General features: G+C 46.7%; 1 protein-coding gene across 1 annotated transcript in view; it reads left to right on the forward strand.

Annotated features, from left to right (window-relative positions):
• The window catches only part of CMTR1 (cap methyltransferase 1), a 38008-nt gene that overhangs the window by 6983 nt on the left and 11734 nt on the right, over positions 1–19291 (forward strand). The window contains exons 3-13 of the mRNA XM_080938023.1: positions 3508–3659; positions 5706–5864; positions 7167–7259; positions 8659–8730; positions 9598–9692; positions 9862–9934; positions 13891–14089; positions 15178–15296; positions 17469–17565; positions 17854–17986; positions 18746–18925. Coding sequence (XP_080794149.1) covers positions 3508–3659; positions 5706–5864; positions 7167–7259; positions 8659–8730; positions 9598–9692; positions 9862–9934; positions 13891–14089; positions 15178–15296; positions 17469–17565; positions 17854–17986; positions 18746–18925 — 1372 coding nt within the window. The remainder of the gene's footprint in view (positions 1–3507; positions 3660–5705; positions 5865–7166; positions 7260–8658; positions 8731–9597; positions 9693–9861; positions 9935–13890; positions 14090–15177; positions 15297–17468; positions 17566–17853; positions 17987–18745; positions 18926–19291) is intronic.

Here is a 19291-nt window from a genome sequence, read left to right on the forward strand (position 1 = left end):
ATGACAACCTTGAGCTGGACAGAGGACAGAAGATTTTATTTGTTTTTAGGGTAGGCCTGTGTATGTCCACAAGGCTAGTAAAGGATTAAGAGCTGCGTCAACATTGCAGATTTTAAGGAGCCCTGTACAGTCGACCTCCCCACCCTGCTGTCTGTGCTGAGCAGTGCCTGGTAGAGGAATGGAGGCAGCTCAGAGGAGAAGCTGCCCCTTGATGCAGCGCTCATCTGCATTGGGCGCTCTGCCGTCCATATGGTGCTGATGGACTGCAGCCCCGGGAGCCTAGAACCTCTCAGGAGGCCTTGCTCTCGGAGCCGCCTCGTGCTGAGTCCTCTGGAAAGGAACCAATCTCTTCTCAGAGCTCGCTTGGAATGGTAATCTTTTAGAGCTGTGAGGGCTTTTTTTCACCCTAATTTTTGCAGGACAGTATAAAAAGAAAAATAACCATCACCTCACCTCTCTGTTTCCATGGTAACTTATTGTTAGTGTTCTGGTTCTCTCTCCTGAGTAGCACTGCCACTGTGACTTGTGCTACATTGGTGGATATAAGCAAGATGCTGCCTTATTAAGAAATTTAGGCAGCCATCTTAATAGGAAAGGGCAGATTTCATGGCTCTTAAACTAAAATTCCTCCTTACTGTAGGATTGGTATAGAAACATAGTTTTAAATATATTTTGAATGTACTTTGAATGTTGTGGGGTTTGGGGTTTTTGTTTGTTTGTTTGTTTGTTTGTTTTTTGTTTTTTGTCCATGCGTTTACTGGTCTTTTCTTTCTTTTGCAAAATGTTAATATTCTTTAGACCTCTCATAAAACAGGCTCTGAAACAAAAGAGTTGTCTGATCTAGACAAGCAATATTTTGTTTTTTAAATAAGCACTAAGGATCCAGTCTAGGCCCTTGTTTGTGGTAAGCAGTGTTCTAACTGCGCTGTATTGCAGCCCCGGTTGTCTGATACAGTAAACAAGATCAGCATTGTGAGCTCTGATGTCTCCTGTTTCCTCTAGGGTTCCCCCTTTCCCCTCGAGACAGGGTTGTTTTTTCTTCTTTAGATTTATTTATTTACTTTATGTATATGAGTACATAGTCACTGTCTTCAGATACACCAGAAGGCATTGGATCCTATTGCAGATGGTTGTGAGCCACAATGTGGTTGCTGAGAATTGAACTCAGGTCCTCTGGAAAAGCAGTCAGTGCTCTTGACCCCTGAGCCATCTCTCCAGCCCAATACAGGGTTTCTCTGTGTAGCCCTGGTGGTCCTGGAACTTGATCTGTAGACCAGGCTGGCCTTAAACACAAGAGACTTACCTGCCTTTGCCTGAGTGCTGAGGTTAAAGACATGGACTACTACCTCGTGGCCTAGTTTTTTAATTAAACTTCTTCATAATTATTTTTTACATTTATTTTTTTGTTGTGTGGTGGTATATTAGGGGCTTGTATAAATGGCACGTAGAGAGCAAAGGACCGTTAGTGGACAGTGATCTTCCCCTTTGGCTGGGGTTATTGGCCTCTGATGTATCCGTCTATCCTGTTTCAGACTTGTGGTGGTGAAATTGGGGTTAGGCATGGTTTGAGGAAGGCCAAGGTTTTGTTTGTTTATTTGTTTGTTTGTTTTAAAGGGATCTCACATTTTTTAAAGATTTATTTATTATATATAAGTACACTGTAATTGTCTTCAGACACATCAGAAGAAGGCAACAGATCCCATTACAGATGGTTGTGAGCCACCATGTGGTTGCTGGGATTTGAACTCAGGTCCTCTGGAAGAGCAGTCAGTGCTCTTAACCACTGAGCCATCGCTCCAGGCCGGAATGCCAAGTTCTTTGTACAGTGTATTCTGTCCTTGTCCTTTTGAGGCTGGAACACCTGGCACTTCTCATACCAGGAAATAAGGCATATTGTCATAGTTAGGGTTTTATTGCTATGAACAGATGGTTGTGCATGGCCAAGGCAACTCTTATAAGGACAACATTTCATTGGGGCTAGCTCACAGGTTCAGAGGTTCAGTCTATCATCAAGGCAGGAACATGGTAGCATCCAGGCAGCCATGGTGCAGGAGGAGCTGAGAGTTCCACATCTTCATCTGAAGGCTGCTAGGGGAAGACTGACTTCCAGGCAGCAAGGATGAGGGTCTTAAAGCCCATACCCACAGTGACACACCTACTTCAACAAGGCCACACCTCCTAATAGTGCTACTTTCTAGCCCAAGCATGATAAACCATCACATATATACTTAGTAGGGCCTCAGAAAAGGCAATGGATGGCTGATTTAAGTCATTTCTACTAAATGAAGCCTCACCCTGAGTGTTGGAGATACAGCATTGGCTATGGTAGAGTTCCTGCTCTTTATGAGTAATCCTGGCCCTTGCTTAGCATGTGACAAGTGAGTGGTTCTAACTCGCACAGTGGGAGCACTGCTGATGACGTTGCTGAACTCCATGGACAGGAGAGCCAGGATGGCATGGTGGGGAAGATGCAGGTGTGTCTCAGTTGCAGAAGGGTGACTGACATTGGTAAGCTTGAGAATCATAAGTAAGCTTTAAGTTGTAGTCTGAACACTGACCACCTTGGTTTAGTGCAGAGCTGTGTAATGGAGCCTTGTCTTTGGACTTTCCACAGCATCATTCCCGGATCTGCACCCCCACCCAGTCTCCTAGGGAGACAGGCTCTCCATATGCAGCTCAGACTCAGCCTGAATTGGAGGTGTTCTTGCCTTAGCTAAGCTTCAGGGTGTTGGAATCATGGGCACATACCACTGTGCCTCGCTTTGGCTCAGCAACCTGCATTTTTCTTCAAGGGAAAAATCCCACATTGCTAAGCTAATTTAAAAATATCTTACATTTTGATAAGTAGTGTATATTTATGTGGTTCTTGTACATTTAAAAGGTATAAGAAGATAAGGGCAGGAGAGATTGCAAAGAGAACTAACTAGGAGGTTAAGCAGTCAGAATCATTTGGGCTGGAAAAGATGGCTCAGCAGGTAAAGGTAAAGACTTCCTGCCAAATCTGAAGACTTGAATCCAATCTCTGAACCTACTCAGTGGAAAGAAAGAACTAACTCCCACAAGTTTCTCTCTGACTCCACACATAGTCACTCTCCAGGAACTTACACAAACAGATGGATAAGTGGGATAAAAACAAAAAGATCATTTTTAAAAGAAACAGATGTTAAATACTGAACATTAGTAGAAAAACCAGCACTGTACACATTACAGCTGGCAGCGTGTTTTCTTCTGTAGTTGGTTTTTAAGCAGCCTCCTGAGGCAGGTTTGATCCTCTCAGTTTGATAGCAGATACAGCTGAACAGGAGGTAAGGAAATGGTGCACTCCTGCTGTGTGGCATGGTTCATGTCATTAGGTACATTGGTGACATCCACGGATACAGTGAGCAAATGGAGATGACCTCCATCAAGGCGGGACGCACGCTAGACATAGGCAGAGTAAGTGGAGTGTGGGTGTATGAGGCAATCCTGTGATGAGACTCGACTGACACTTCTCTTTTTCTTTCTCAGCATCTACTACAAGCCTCAGTGGGTCAGACAGTGACACCGAGGGGAAGCAGTCCTGCTCTGATGCTTTGAAAGATGCCTTCAAAGCAGATTCCCTTGTGGAGGGAACGTCTTCTCGATATTCCATGTATAACAGTGTTTCCCAGAAGCTCATGGTATGTTGTTGCTTAGACTGGATTTCTCAAGCTGCACAGAAGAGGGAAAGAGGGCCAGGGTGTACTGGTGTTAGGGTTTAGGGTGGGGCACAAGTTGGCACAGGCTAGATTGTAAGTGTTTTCTCTCTTTCTGGCTATTTATTTGTCTATTTTGGTTTTTCAAGACAGGGTTTCTCTCTGTAGCCCTGGCTATCCTAGAACTAACTCATTCTGTAGACCAGGCTAGCCTCAAACTCACAGAGATCTGCCTGCATCTGCCTCCTAAATGCTGGGATTAAAGGTGTGTGCCAACCCCACCCAGTGTTTGGCTGTTGGAATTTAGTGGAGAAAGAGCAGCCTCCTCTCAGTAGGCATGTTTGTCATGTTGGAATCATCCAGGAAAAGTGCCGGGATGTGCTATCCTGCAGAAATGAACATGGTTCAATGTCTTTACTAGTCATGACCGTCGGAAGTATGTGTAGAAATGCTTCACTAGACGTGGGTGCGTGTCAGCATTTGGAGGCTTCATGCTGCCTTTGCTCTAGTGAACACTCTCAAAGGAAAGGACTAGATGCCTTCTGATTCTGAGGTGCTGAAAAGCAGGCGGCATGGTCTCTTTCCGTGTAAGGCCTCCCTCTCTCTGTCTCTCTCTCTCTCTCTAGCTCTCTCAGTTTCTGTACCCACTTGCAGGTTCTTAGACAAGAAGGGAAACTGCTCACTTTCCTCAATAAAATTTAGTAGCTCTACAAAGTTTAGAGACGGCCACGTTTGCTTCTGTCTACCTTCACCAATGTCGTGGTTGGCTCCTGTAATTTTGTTAGATTAGATTAAGAATGAGGTGTGCCTCTGCTGAAGTCAGGTCAGGGTTCTAACCTGAAGCCTGTAAGCTTTGGGTAGGTGGAACACGGGAAAGCTAGTGACTGAGATCCTGGGAAAGGGTTGTGGCTGCTACAGAGTCGGCCCCTTCCTAAGCTTCAATAGCAGCTTTCAAACAGAGTGGAGGCCCCTCCTCCAGGAGGAATTAGTTCTCCATTGAAGTTCATCAGTTGGGGAAGGCTCATGGGATTTGGGGCCCTGACTATTGAGGTTTTACCTTTGTCTAGTAACTCTGCAGTCTAGCGTGCACATACTTATGGCTTTAAAATGCCATTGTCTTAGGGTTTCTATTCCTGCACAAACATCATGACCAAGAAGCAAGTTGGGGAGGAAAGGGTTTATTCAGCTTACACTTCCACACTGCTGTTCATCACCAAAGGAAGTCAGAACTGGAACTCAAGCAGGTCAGGAAGCAGGAGCTGATGCAGAGGCCATGGAGGGATGTTACTTACTGGCTTACTTCCCCTGGCTTGCTCAACTTGCTTTCTTATAGAACCCAGGTCTACCAGCCCAGGGATGGCACCACCCACAATGGGCTGGGCCCTGCCCCCTTGATCACTAGTTGAGAAAATGCCTTCCAGCTGGATCTCATGGAAGCATTTTTTAACTGAGGCTCCTTTCTCTGTGATAACTCCAGCTTGTGTCAAGTTGACACAAAACCAACCAGTATAGCCATTAAAAAGGCATTTCTGTGCCAGGACCTTAACGTGTCCTCTCTCTGTATTTTATATGAAGTGAACTTTCAAGCTACTCTCCTAACTGACTAGGTTCCTGTAAGTCCTCATTGTCCTAGCCTGAATGCTACATGCCTGGGCAAAGGGTAAGATAGAAGCTATTGCTTGAAGCTGCTGGGTCCTAAATTAGGTTCTCTATCAGCTCTACTCTGCATTTCCTGTTCTCTTAATCAGACAAAATGGCTGCAAATGTCCAGTGAAATTCATTAAGTATTCTTGGTGCTTTTAATTACAGTGCTACAGTCATTTATCTACCTTGGGGTTGCCCTAGACTTTCACCTGCAGAACAGACATTGGCCCACAGTGAGTTAGGTATGCTTCTTACCATCGCTAGGCTAACAGGCAGACTATAAGCCTCAGTCATCTATATTTCTCAGGGTTTATTCTGAGTATGGCCTGTGCTAGGGACTAAATAAATGTCTGTTGACTGAATTAATTCTGCTTTGTTCTTTTTCAGGCCAAGATGGGCTTCAGGGAAGGCGAGGGATTGGGTAAATACAGCCAGGGTCGGAAGGACATTGTGGAGACCTCCAATCAGAAAGGTCGACGTGGTTTGGGTCTGACACTGCAGGGTTTCGATCAGGAGCTGAACGTGGACTGGCGAGATGAGCCGGAGGTAACTGGTGAGGGTGGGAAACAGAAAAGCTGCTGGTCCTTGAACAAATTAGAGCCCTTGGGAGGCAGTTTGAGTGGAGTGGTTAGAGAGACTCAAAATTGGGATCTATGTCAACTTAACGCCAGATAGAGTCATTTAGAAGAGAGAATTCAATTGAGAAAATGTCCCCAGCAGATTGAACAAGTCTCTGGTGCATTATGGGGTAGAGGGGGGAGGACCCAGCTCATTGTGGGGATGCCACCCCTGGATGCTATAAGAACACAGGGAAATCCACCCCTTGAGTAGTCTTAATGTACAGGCTTCCGTGGGGAGATTGGTTCTGTTTTTACTCATCAAAGGCATGTCCAGTGTGTCTTTGAGTTTCTTGTCATGTACAGTGAATATTTGTGCTTAAAGGTGTGGATTTAAACAGAAGAAACCATACCTCACTATCAGATCCATGCATAAAGGCTGTGATGATTTTCCTTTGTAACTTTTCTGTCTTGATAGTGGTTGCCTTTTCCTGAGACCTTGTATTGTGATACCATGTTATGCCTTTGAGAGCATGTGGTATTACCTAATCTCATTGCCTCGATTTTCAGTGCTACCTTGCTTGTGAAGCAGGCTCTCAGCTGCCGCTTAGGTTAGCTGCTGGATTAGGATCCTCAGTTTTCTAGTCCTAGACTCACTGGAAGTTATTTGGAGACTGAAATATATTCAGTCCCCACCTCTGACCAACCTCAACCATGTGCTATAAAGGGGGTTGCTCTTGAAAAGCTCTGCAAGGGCTGTCAGTGTAGGGCCGGGTAAGAAACTGCTCAGGTCTGTGCAGGAAAGTACTTGAGAAGCTAAGAGGAAGCAGCCATTAGAGATGATCTGCTCTCTGAGAATTGGTGCTAGGGAGTCAGTCTGCTAGATTCTGGGTTATTCTGAGAACAGAACCGAAAGGCTTTAGGACAGTTGTATTCATGTGACACTGCCTAGTTACTTCTCTGTCCTCATTCCCTTATTCACCCCTTAAGCCAAGGACTCACTCACTGCATTCTGCAGTCGAGCGTTCACATACAACAGGCAGTCATCACGTTACCCTGAGACAGAGGGAAAGCCTGATGAGCCAGAAACTTTCTAAAGGATTTGAAGCAGAGTTTGAGCAGAGTTTTAGCTTCGATTTTTTTTTATGTCTGGCCACTTGCATTTCACATTACCAACTCAGGTCATTCTCAGCCTGAGTCCCTCTGCATTGTTTGGGGAAACCCTGGTGAGTTGGGCAGAATCCTAAAGGCCTATTTTATCTGACTTGTTTGCCTCTTATTTTCGTTTTAGCCCAATGCCTGTGAGCAGGTGTCGTGGTTTCCAGAATGTACCACTGAGATTCCTGACTCTCAGGAAATGAGTGACTGGATGGTCGTGGGGAAGGTAGGCTTTCTTGACAATGTACCCATTTCTGCCGTTGCTATTCTTTCCCTGGAGTCTGCTGTGTGCTTATGGCAGTTATGGAAGTGGTGTCATGGTGTGCCCCAGGAGGTGTGGCATGAAACCTGAAAAGTGGAAAGTTACCCCTGCCTCCCCTCCATGGGTGCAGCCTTTGCTCATTGCTAGGCCCTGTTCAGGGAAGAAAGAACAGCATTCTGTCCTCAGGGTGACAAGGGCATTGTCAGCAAAGGTACTTGTTTACTGTCACTCTAGAACACTGAAAGTGAGTGTGGTCTCGCAGGGTTGGGTGACCTCAGGAGTGCCGCAGGGTCACAGCTGCCTTCACGACCCCCCGATCTTCTCCATGTGTTGACTGGGGTTTCCCAGTGTCTGCCTGCAGCAGCTTAATAAGATGCGAAAGCAAGGCAAGGGGCCGCCCCTTCTTTTTCCAAGCCGCACCCTGAAGCAGTGTCCAGGAATAAGCTTTGTTTTGAAAATAAGATTATTTTAAATAAAAGGATTTAGCACATTACTCTTTTGAAGTAATGAACATTTAAGACTCTCAGTTTTGATTTCTTTTAATAAACTACTATCTAATTCATATAAACAATAGCTCTTGGGAGCTGGTTTGTTTGTTTTTAGAGTGTTAGGGATTGAACTCGTGTCTACCAGGCACGAGAATTCATTCTATCCTGAACTGTATGTACCCTCAGCTCCCTCAGTGACTCTGGGAAGTATGGAACCTGACCCTAGGCAGTGAGATGGCTCAGTGGGCACAGGATTTGTGTGCAGGCCTGAGGAGATGAGTCTGGTACCGACTCGTGACATTGTCCTCTGAACACAAGAATGCCATGGCATAGACGTACCTTCATATACACACATACACATACATACCTTTGGGACCCCAAAATTTTGGGTTCTGTCTTTGAGGTTGTGATGCTTGGATGGGCTGGGCTAGACCTGACGTCCCATGGAGGCTAGTTGGGTCCTTGTCTTCTACGTGTAAAGCTTACAAGTCAGTGCCTAGTATCTGGGATTTCTGCTCATGTCAGAATGAGTGGCTTACTAGAGGCTTGTCATGTGGGGAGCCCCATCCTCTGCCTTTGCTCTGGGGCAGACAGCTTGTGTATCTCCTTCCAGTGTGCTCTTTCCAGCCTCAGCATTTGGGCGTGCTGTGACCATATGGTGTTCCACCCAGAGCTCCCAACAGACTGTTTCATCTCACAGGCATCTGGAGCACAGCCAGAGGGATTTGGGATTGTCTCTTTCTGCCCCTTAAGGATTGCTGATTCTTGGCAGGGACTTAAGTCTCCTCTCGCTCTGAGCACTCAGAACCCTAATCTCGCCACTCTCCGTAAATAGTTACACTTGGTCAGTATTCATGATTTTCTTCTCCCCATAGAGAAAGATGGTTATTGAAGATGAAACAGAGTTCTGTGGTGAAGAGCTGCTTCACAGTATGCTGAAGTGTAAGGTAAGGCTGGGCTGGGTCTGTGGGTGAGGGTATGGGGCTTTTTTAGGGTTTTTTGTTTGTTTTGTTTTGTTTGTTTTGGTAGGAGTGTGGTGTTTTAAGTTTTCCCTGGAGATGGGAATTAATGTCTATGTGATGCATATGTCCAAGGCAGTGTTTTTCTGGTAACTATATGGCTTTGAACTGTTGTGTTATCCATGTGGTGAGCAAAGACCTCACTAAACCTCAGTGTGTCAGAGCCTGGTAATGCTCAAGGGGTCTGGTGAAGGGACATTCGGAGTCATTTTGTAGTATCAAATCAGCATTTAAACCTCATTTCTGTAGTGTTTTTGCTGTGTGACTTTGGGTGTCTCTGAGTGTCTTCTCTATAATATTGAAGAAGTACTTCTGGGTGGTTGTTAAATGAAGCTGGGGTATGTAGCAACGCTTGGGTGTTAGCCTCCCCTTACCTCCTTAGACCTGGTGCAGGCCAGGAAGCACACCTCCTACACTCTGAGGAGGAGTGGCTTAGAAAAGAATGAAGGCTACTTCACAGAGCTCTTCTTTCGGTAGACAGGGCTGGGAATATATCCACAGGTAACCATATCTCCAGTGGACTGAGGATGTCTGTTTCTAGAGAGGAGGTTGGAGAGGAGAGTTAGAAGGCAGGAGAGAGAGAGAGAGAGAGAGAGAGAGAGAGAGAGAGTCTGTTATAAGGCAGAGAAGAGTGTGTGTGTGTGTGTGTGTGTGTGTGTGTGTGTGTGTGGCTGTTGTGTGGCTGTTTCAGAGTTGGGACATAGTGGGAACCCAGTTCCTTGGAGGGCAGAAACCCTGATTGTACCCCAGAGGGCCTGGGATGGTACTTACTCTAGAGTCTCTCTCTTTTGGCAGAGTGTGTTTGACATCTTGGATGGGGAGGAGATGCGGCGAGCACGCACCAGGGCCAATCCCTATGAGATGATTCGAGGCGTCTTCTTTCTTAACAGGTTGTCTGGACTCCCCCCTCCCCCATACCTCACCCCACCTCCACCCCCACTTCCTGCTTGCACAGCTCTGCCTTTTGTTTGAGCCTCAGTCGCCCCCCCCCTTCCCCCCCCCTTCCCCCCCCCTGCATCCTGGGACTGACCTGTGCTTTTCCATCTTGCTTTGTTACAGGGCAGCAATGAAGATGGCTAACATGGATTTTGTGTTTGATCGTATGTTCACAAATCCCCTGGACACTTCGGGGGTGAGATTTTGTGGTGTCGAGTCTTTAAGCTTGGGTAGTCTAGAGATCACCATTTGCTCAGTGCAAGTGTGTCCCCACTATGCCATAGTGATTCATTTGCTGCATTCCCCGGATAGAGACCTTCAGTGCTTCCTGGTCCCAGGAGTGGCCTAGTGTGCCAGGCCCTAAAGATCTGTGATTTCAGCAGGGTCATTTTCTCTTTCTGCTACTCAGAACAAGCTCTGTGGGATCATAATTATGAGGCTTGGCCTTTCTCTAGATGCGGTAGAGCAAAATGATTTTCTGCTTTGCTACATCTCATTTCTCTGAACGCCAGCCCGCCACAGTGATAGAGAAAGCAAAAGGGAAATTTCACTCTAGAATTCCCTTTGGAGTCAACACATTTTTACCCACTCCTAGAAAGTTGGTTTTCTTTACAGTGACAGGGCCAGAAGCCAGCTGTCCCCAAACCTGTTTCTGCTTCACAAACCCTCATTCTACTAGACCTCCTACCCCCTTCACTACCCACCAGGCAGAGGAACTTATTTCCAAGTTCTTTGATGTTTCAGCTCTACCTGCCTAACTACTTGTCCCATGCTGGTAAATAAACTGGCACATAGACCCTCTGGCCTTTACTCATTTGCTTTCCCTGGGCTCCCTCCCCATCTTCCAGGGCCAGCAGGCAGCACAAAGGCTCTTGAAATTAGCATCTCGAGAAAATTAGGTTGATACAATGTTGATTTAATTTTCTGAGCTCCCAGTGATTTCCTTTAAAGTCCCTGCCTAGCAGAGGAGCTCTGTTAAGCTGATGAGAAGCCACAGCATCATCTGGGCTTTTGAATGTTATGCCCTCAGCAGCTGGAATCTGGTTATTGTCTTTTGCTATTGTGAGAATGAAGTGTAGGCACCAGAACTGTACCATTCAGGTCCGAGTGGATGCTCGGTACATGGGAAATGCTGCATGTTTGGACAGCTTCAGGCAGCTTACTGACCTGAATTGATTGTTGGTAGCCAGAGAGAATTGCCCTGTCAGAAGTGTGTTTTTGCACTTCTAACACAAAAAGTGGTTTCTCTCTAGTGCACAGTGTGTTCTTTTTCATCTCCATTTTTCCTGAGGACTTGAGAAAAGCTGAGCCTAGTGTGTTCTCAGAGCGGTTGCCAACAGATGTGGGTTGGCCAGAAATATAAGCACACTGAGGCCTGATGTTTTACGTCAGACAAATTACCACCTAAGCATTGAAAAACTGGAAGCTTGGGGTATAGAGAAGGAAAGAGGAGGATTTTATTTCTCTAAGAGAAGCCTGTCTGTAACTCTCGATGGAAGACAGTGTGTGGGTGTTCCTTTCCTTTTGGCCTTGTGAGTAGCAATAGAGGCATTGACAGGCCCACTTTATGAGTAATACTGCACTTGGCAAAGAGAAGAGAAGAAACGGGAACGACTAGAGTTTGGCTCTATGAAAGGTGATCTAGTTGAGTATAATGCCACCTTATATTTGTGGCTAGTTTATAGTTTAGAAAGATTTTTGCCACTGGTTGCATTATTTAAGCCTACAGCGTAGAGGAATACCTGCACTCATCCCGATTTATAATTGAACAATTGAACTTAACAGCTGCAGATATGTGCTTGTCCTTGGCTGCACAGGGAGGGAGAAGCGGAGTTAAGAACTAGCTATTTCTTCTTGAGCAGTCTTCTGGACAGGTCCCTTGTCTCATTATAAGATCTTGCTATGCAACCCAGACTATCCTTGAGTTCACAATAATCCTCCTGCCTCAGTCTCCCAAGTGTTGGATGGTATATGTACAATATCATGTACCTACAAGCCACTTGTTTTGAAATCACAGGATGACATCATATTTAGGCATCTTATGGCGATACTCTGAGTCCTTGAGTTTCCTGCCTTCCCTTTGGCCAGAGAGGTTGGAGCCTAGGGCTAAGGTTCCCATGCTGAGAAAGACTTTTTTTTCTTCTATGTAGTGTTTATAGTGTTTCAACTTAGGACTCCTGCCTCATGCCCACTCTGCTGACTGCAAAGTGCTACACGATGTTCTTGGCAAATGCTATTAGGTCTCTTGGGTATATCTATAAATGATTATAATTCCAGTATACGAATGACGAATGGATCTTCAGAATCCATTCCAGAATACTGAGGTAGAGTAGTGAGCAGGCTGGGAAAGAGCTGACAGGTTCCAGTGTTCCTGGGTGGGCTTGTTAAAGGTTGGTGAGGTTTCCTTTTGCTAAAGTCACTTTCTGCAGAGATGTGCTCACTTGGTAGATAGCCTTTGACACCGAAGACTGACAGGGTTGCAGATACAAGTGTGTTGTTTTCCAAGAACTTTAAGCTTTCTGTTCTTTATCTAGCAGTTGCTCAGTTCTGGACAGTGTGCCAGTGTTGTCCTACCTGTAGAAAAGGAAGACTGAGGTCGTCCCCAGGCAGGAAGCAATTGCAGACACAGGCTAGCTGTGGGCTTCTGTGGTCACCCACTCGTGCAGTACATTGTCTTAGTGTCACCTATGCAGATGATCTGTCTACTGTGGACAGTTGGTGGGTTGCTGTGCTGGCCCAGGGCGGCATGTGCAGAGCTGAAGCACCTGCTGCTGACCAGTGCTCAGGTCAGTGTCAGTTCATGTTAAAGGTCAAGTGACCTGAGGTGAACAAATACTGTCACTAGCCAAGCTGCTGCTGGTGGGGCACACCCTTAACCTTAGCACGTGGGAGGCAGAGGCCAGACTGTTGTATAGAACAAGTTCCTGGACAGCCAGGGCTACACCGAGAAACCCTGTCTGAAACTGCCCCCTCCTAACCACCTACACACACATTAAAAAAGAGAAAGAAAAAAATACTGTCAATTTTATTTTTTATGGTCTCATCAGTCCTAACATGGCATGGGGGCTCTGAGGGTCCCCAGAAACTATTGCTACTAGACTAGCGTCTTCTCTGCCTCAGCAGCTCCCAGCATGTACTAGACAAAGGCAAAAGAACAGAGGAGGGTAGAATGAGGAAACTCATGGTGTGGTGTGCTTGACAACAAAACGGTGCCCATGAAGTCTGGAGTTTGCTTTAATAGTACTGCACTAATTAATCCTAGTTTCTTTTCTTTCTTTTCTTTTCTTTTTTTTTTTTTTTTTTTTTAAAGATTTATTTATTTAATGTATGTGAGTACACTGTAGCTGTCTTCAGATGCACCAGAAGAGGGCATCAGATCCCATGACAGATGGTTGTGAGCCACCGTGTGGTTGCTGGGAATTGAACTCAGGCCCTCTGGAAGAACAGTCAGTGCTCTTAACGGCTGAGCCATCTCTCCAGCCCTAATCCTGGTTTCTTAATTCTGACAACCATACCACGGTTATGCAAACTGTTAACAAAACCAGCAGCTACATGAAAAGCACAGGAATTCTGCACTCTGTTGCTAACTTTTATCTAAGTATACACTTACTCCAAAATGAAGGCAGCTGAAGGACACCAGGGGAGAAGAAGCCAGGGAGGGAAGATTGAGGCTGCCCTGTAGGAAGGTAGCCCCCTGAAGCTGGGAGGTGGGTGACAGCACAATCACCAGACTGGGGCTGCGTAGGGAAGAACAGCCTCCGAGACTCTGACCCTCCAGCTCTGTGCCTGCTGCTGTGGACAATTGCTGTGTGTCTCGGTGTTTCTTCCTGTCTGTCTGCAGTGTTTCACTCTCTGGGATACAAGCGAGGCACAGTGTGGAGAGGGAACAACCCTGAGACATGGAGACACACTTAGATAGTCTTGAGGTGTCTCAGTCTTGAGGCAGCCTGGTTGTGGGAAAGGTGCTAAGGCTATTTTGAGTGAGGAAGCTCCTGTGGGCAGTGGTGACCGAGGAAACTTTTGCGGCTGGGTGGGAGGGACACTGGGTTATGCTTGCTGATAAGAGTTTTTACCTTCTCTTCCTTGAGTTCTCTCGTTTCCTCACTGACCCACCTGTTTCTCTGTCTCCTTTTCTCCCACCTCTCTCAGCAGAAGCCACTGCTGAAGGAGTCGGACAGTGACCTTCTGTACTTTGCTGACGTGTGTGCAGGCCCGGGTGGCTTCTCTGAGTATGTGCTGTGGAGGAAGAAGTGGCATGCGAAAGGCTTTGGGATGACACTGAAGGGCCCCAATGACTTCAAGCTGGAGGACTTCTACTCAGCCTCCAGTGAGCTCTTCGAGCCCTACTATGGTAGGGACACTGAACACAGCAGGGGCTAGGCAATATGAGGGTAGCCTCCGTGTGGGGACTTCAAGGCCAAAGTTGTTGCTACCTGTGCTCTTCCTCTTCTGTCAGCCAGGGTTCAGATTCCTCTCAGGTATCTTCATCTTTTAAACCACAGGCCTGCACTCCCTAGGTAAACTTACCAAAGCCGTATTAATTCCTCCTTGCAGGATGGTGTTTGTTGTGTGGCGATGGGGGGTAATGTAACTGCTTGATTCCCAGCTGAAAACTGGTTGTTGTTAACAAACAGATCATAACCCAGCTCTAGCACTGTGTGTTGGTATGAACTACACTTACTAGCAGACCACTCGGTAGCTACAGCCATCCCTTTGCCCTGACACAGTGTGATGTGTCAGCAAATCCTAAATTCTTTCCCAGCAGTTCTTATGGGAGTTGTTGTTTTCTTTTGTTGTGGTTTGGTTTTATTATTACAATTTTTTAAAGATTTATTTTATGTGAGTACACTGTAGCTGTCTTCAGACACACCAGAAGAGGGCATCAGATCTCAGGACAGATGGTTGTGAGTCACCATGTGGTTGCTGGGAATTGAACTCAGGACCTCTGGAAGAGCAGTCAGTGCTCAAACCACTGAACCATCTCTCCAGCCCATTGACACAGGGTCTTTCTGTGTGTTACCCTGGCTAGCCTAGAACTCAGCTGTATAAATCAGGCTGGCCTCAACTCAGAGATATCCTCTATTTGCTTCAGCTTCCAGATCTGATGTTTTGAGACAGGGTCTCACTTTGTATTCTAGGGCAACATAAAACTCCGTGTATAGCCTAGACTGGCTTTAAATGTATGGGCAGTGTTCCTGCCTGAGCTCCCCTGCCTGGTTTTTAAATGCTGCTTTTTTAAACGTAAGTGCTTTGAAAAGCAAGATCCTCTGCTTCAGTTGATAACTTTAGGCTGGCCAGGTTCCTTTAAACTGTGGCTTCTGAGAGCAGGGTTTGGCTCTTACCAGCCTATCAGCATAGGCTGGATGGATCCTGGTTCTTAGAGCTCCTGGCCCAGCTGCTGGAAGAAGCTAAACTCACAGGGTTCTTGTGTCCCACCAGGTGAGGGTGGGGTCGATGGAGATGGAGATATCACCCGCCCAGAGAACATCAATGCATTTCGGAACTTTGTCCTGGACAACACAGATCGGAAGGGCGTCCACTTTTTGATGGCAGATGGGGTAGGTGTCTGCCTCTGTGAAGATGCTTAACGGGTGTGTTGTGAATTTAGAGGTTTGTTTTGATTGTTGTGTTGGGAATTGAACCTTTGGCCTTGGGTATCCTTAGTAAGTGCTCTGCTGAGGACTCCCTGTCCTCCCTGAGCCCCTTGAAAAATGCTTTGGTTTTGCTCTTTAGCTGGCTGACCCAGTAAATGGTAACTCAGTGTTCATATAGTAGGGGTGTACATTTTTATTTATTTTATACATTTCCCTACAAGTTTTGTAAAGGTTCTCCTATTGTGAACACATTTGCTTGAGCTCACTTTGCTAATAAAAAGGCCTCTAGTTGCTGAGGGCCGATGGAGTGTGGACCCCAGCTGTGGTCAGCTAGGCAGAACTGAATGGGAGGCACACTGCCATCACTTGTCATCTGGTTGCTGCTGTTGGAGGCTGTCTGCAGACGGCCTCTGAGCCTCGAGTGTACTGCCAGGTACTTAAGCAGTAGCAGCAGCACAGAATCCAGGGAGGGCCTTGATAGCTAAAGTGAGTTCTCAAGGGTCTACCTGAGCAGCTACTTGGGATGCAGAGAGAACTACAACCACATTGTTCAGCAGAGGCCTTCTCACCCCAGTGAGCCCTCTCCCACTTTGGGAGAAAGGAGAGACAGGATGCCATTTGCTACAGGATCTCATAGCTGGAGTTGAGAAGAGCCTTTGGAATTCTTTGTGGAAGAAGGCAGAGCATTAGAGGGTCCTGAGGATGCCCTGGCTCCTTGAAGACAGGGTTGGGGCAGGCTAAGAGGAAGGGGCTGCGCCTGTTGAACAGATGGGTGGGGTCTGCCAGTCTGTGTTCTCTGCCTTTGCTGCAGCAAACAGCAGGACTGCGTGCTCACAGATTCTCTGCTTTGGTAGCAGGAGGGCTGGTCTGGCCTTTTGATTTATTTCTGTTACTTATTTGAAATGTTCATTGTTTGTGGTAATGTGTTACACAGGATATTTTCACACAAATTTATACATATTGTACATCGAACATGTTCCCACTCTTCCCCTTCCATCTCTGTCTTTTCCTTTCTCTTACTTTCTCTTACTGTAAAATTTCTTATTTTAGTCAGCTGGCTTCAGACTTTCTAAAAGATAAAGTTGGCCTTGGCTCCTTCCTCCAGCCTCTACCTCCCAAGTGCTAGAATTATAGACATGTGTCACCATGCCTGGCTCAGTTTTTGAGTTCCTAATTAGCCCTAAAACAAACGAGGGGGCTGGGGAGATGGCTCAGTGGTCAAGAGCACTGGCTGCTCTTCCAGAGGTCCTGAGTTCAATTTCCAGCAACCACATGGTGGCTCACAACCATCTGTAATGGGATCCGATGCCCTCTTCTGGTGTGTCTAACAGCTACAGTGTATTTATATATAATAAATAAATCTTTAAAAAAAAAAAAACGAGGGTTTTTGAGAAACATCTTTAAATCTGGGAGACAGTGGTTAACATTGCATAGGACAACGCCAGTGCGATGTCTGTGGGGCAGCTTAACAAGCGCTATCGTCCTGGCTCTGCTGTGCAGTTCCAGCATGCAGCATGGTCTGCCCTACGTTTAGTAGTTTGTCCATTCAGTCTGTCGGGGAACTGATTTCCAGAACTTCCATTAAGACCAGTCCTTTCTCCCTTGGCTGTCAGCATGGTTCATGGCTGGCAGCTCTTTGCAGAAAGGAGGTGCTCTGGGAACCGCAGCATGCATTCTTGGAGCAAACCCTGGCCTGAGACAGTGCCAGCTGGAAGGAAGGGTTCCACAGCCAAGGCAGAGTAGTGGTTATTGTAAGTAAATCCTTGCTCAAGTCTTAGTCAGGCCTGGGACCTTCAGAGGTCAGTGTTGTGGCAGAGCCCAGTGGAATATTTACCCGATGTTTACTCCAGTCTTCTCAGGACTTAAACATTTTCTGTCTCATGCTGACGAGATCCAGCCAGTACTTTGCCTGTCTTCTGCCTTACTCGTCCCAGGGTTTCCATGTGGAATTCAAAGTTTTCTGGACTTTTTTTTTTTTTTTTTTTGGAAAAGCAGACTTGGTCCTGTGGTTCAGGAATGATATAACTGACAAAGATGCTGAAGTGCCAATCAAGATGGCGGCTCGTCATGGAGACAAGGAGGCTATGCTCCTCAAGCCTTACCATCTCTCCCTCTGGGCTTGTGCTCTCGTTTCAGGGCTTCTCTGTGGAAGGACAAGAGAACCTGCAAGAGATCCTCAGCAAGCAGCTCCTGCTGTGCCAGTTCCTCATGGCCCTGTCTGTTGTCCGCACAGGTGATGTGTCCGTAGTTCCCTCCCCACTGAGGACCCACTGAGGCGTGTTAGAATTTGACAAGAGCATATACAGGGGGTGGTTAAGAAATTTAAAAAAGAAAGAAAAATAGGAGAAAGGAGCCTTGTGGCTGGTGGCCAGAGGGAGACAGGGAGGAGAAGGCAAGTGACCTCCAAAGCTCTATCTACAGCTGCTGTCTCATAGCCTACTTCAGGCTTGTTTGTACCATCTGAGGTGACCTCCCCTCCTACAGTAGCCACTGATGGCCCGGGCATTTGTCTCCAATCTAGGGGGCCACTTTGTCTGCAAAACCTTTGACCTCTTCACACCGTTCAGTGTGGGCCTCGTTTACCTGCTGTACTGCTGCTTTGAACGAGTGTGTCTCTTCAAGCCTATCACCAGCAGACCTGCCAACTCAGAGCGGTAAGACTTCCTCTCTGTTAGCCAGCTGGTTAGTCAGCAGCACACCCCGTGCTTCTGCCTGGCCTGAACTCTCAAACTGCTCAAACCTCGACTCTGGAGATGTGGTCATCGTCAGGCTGTTCAGACTGCCGTCCCCACAGCTGTGCTTACCGTGCTTCAGTCCGGGGCCCTCATGCTGGTCCGGGAATAGTACGTCTAGTAATGGAGGGCATGGGCGGGAGTAGGCAAGGGGCTGCCATACAGAGGTACTGGGGCGTCCAGATGCCCACAGGCAGAGAAAACAAGGCTGATCATGATTGTCAGATAGCCTGTTAAAGTGCAGGCTTCAGTGGAGACTTTGATCCGTTATGTGTGTAACAGCCTCTCCGAGTCATGTCTGTTGGTACAGGACAGTCAGGAACACCTCCTAGATAGACATACAGTCTCACATGCAAGGGAAAGATTTTATATATTTTATTTTGAGATAGAGTTTTGCAGTATAGCCCTGGCTGGCCTGGAACTTACATCATAGACCAGGCTGGGCTTGAGCATAAGTCACCTGATTGCCTGTGCCTCCCAACTGGGATTTAAAGCATATGCCACCAACAACTATGAACGGGACTTGAGGTAACATTTCTTAAGGCACAGTATGTGTTGCCCTTTGAACTCAGGCTTAAGGTTGAATAGAAAGACTGTCTAGCTTTGTGACTCCAGTAGTGGGGGAAGGAGTGTGTGGGGAGAAGGTTCTTGCTTCTTGGAATGACAGGGTATGTTCTGCAGGTATGTGGTGTGCAAAGGTCTGAAGGTGGGCATTGATGATGTCCGGGAGTACCTCTTCTCCGTGAATATTAAACTCAATCAGCTTCGCAACACTGAGTCTGATGTCAACCTGGTTGTTCCCTTGATGGTGATCAAAGGAGACCATGAATTTAATGACTACATGATACGGTCTAATGAAAGGTGAGTCACCTGGCTGTGTCTGATGGTACCACTGGGGTGTTAGGATGCCTAGAGAATAGAATGAAGGACCTACTGTATCTAAGCACATTCTGTTATCTGGGTTTGTGACAATCTAGGACTTTGGGCTACTTTTTGGCTACTCTGTTCTATTAGTATGTCCTGTTCCAAGGAGGCAGGTGGGTCCCTGGCCCCTCAGTCCTGCCCACAGGAACCTGGGACTAATCGTAAAAAGAGCCTGTGGACTGGAGGCAGGGGTGATTGTTTAATCAATAGAGTTAGAAAAAGGTAGCAGTTGGTGCTCTGTGAAGACCCTTGCCTAAAAGTGGAAAGCAAGTGTAGAGCGTGTTTTGTATGGGCCCAAACCCT

Source organism: Micromys minutus, assembly GCF_963924665.1.
Source record: "Micromys minutus genome assembly, chromosome: 25".
NCBI lineage: Eukaryota > Metazoa > Chordata > Mammalia > Rodentia > Muridae > Micromys > Micromys minutus.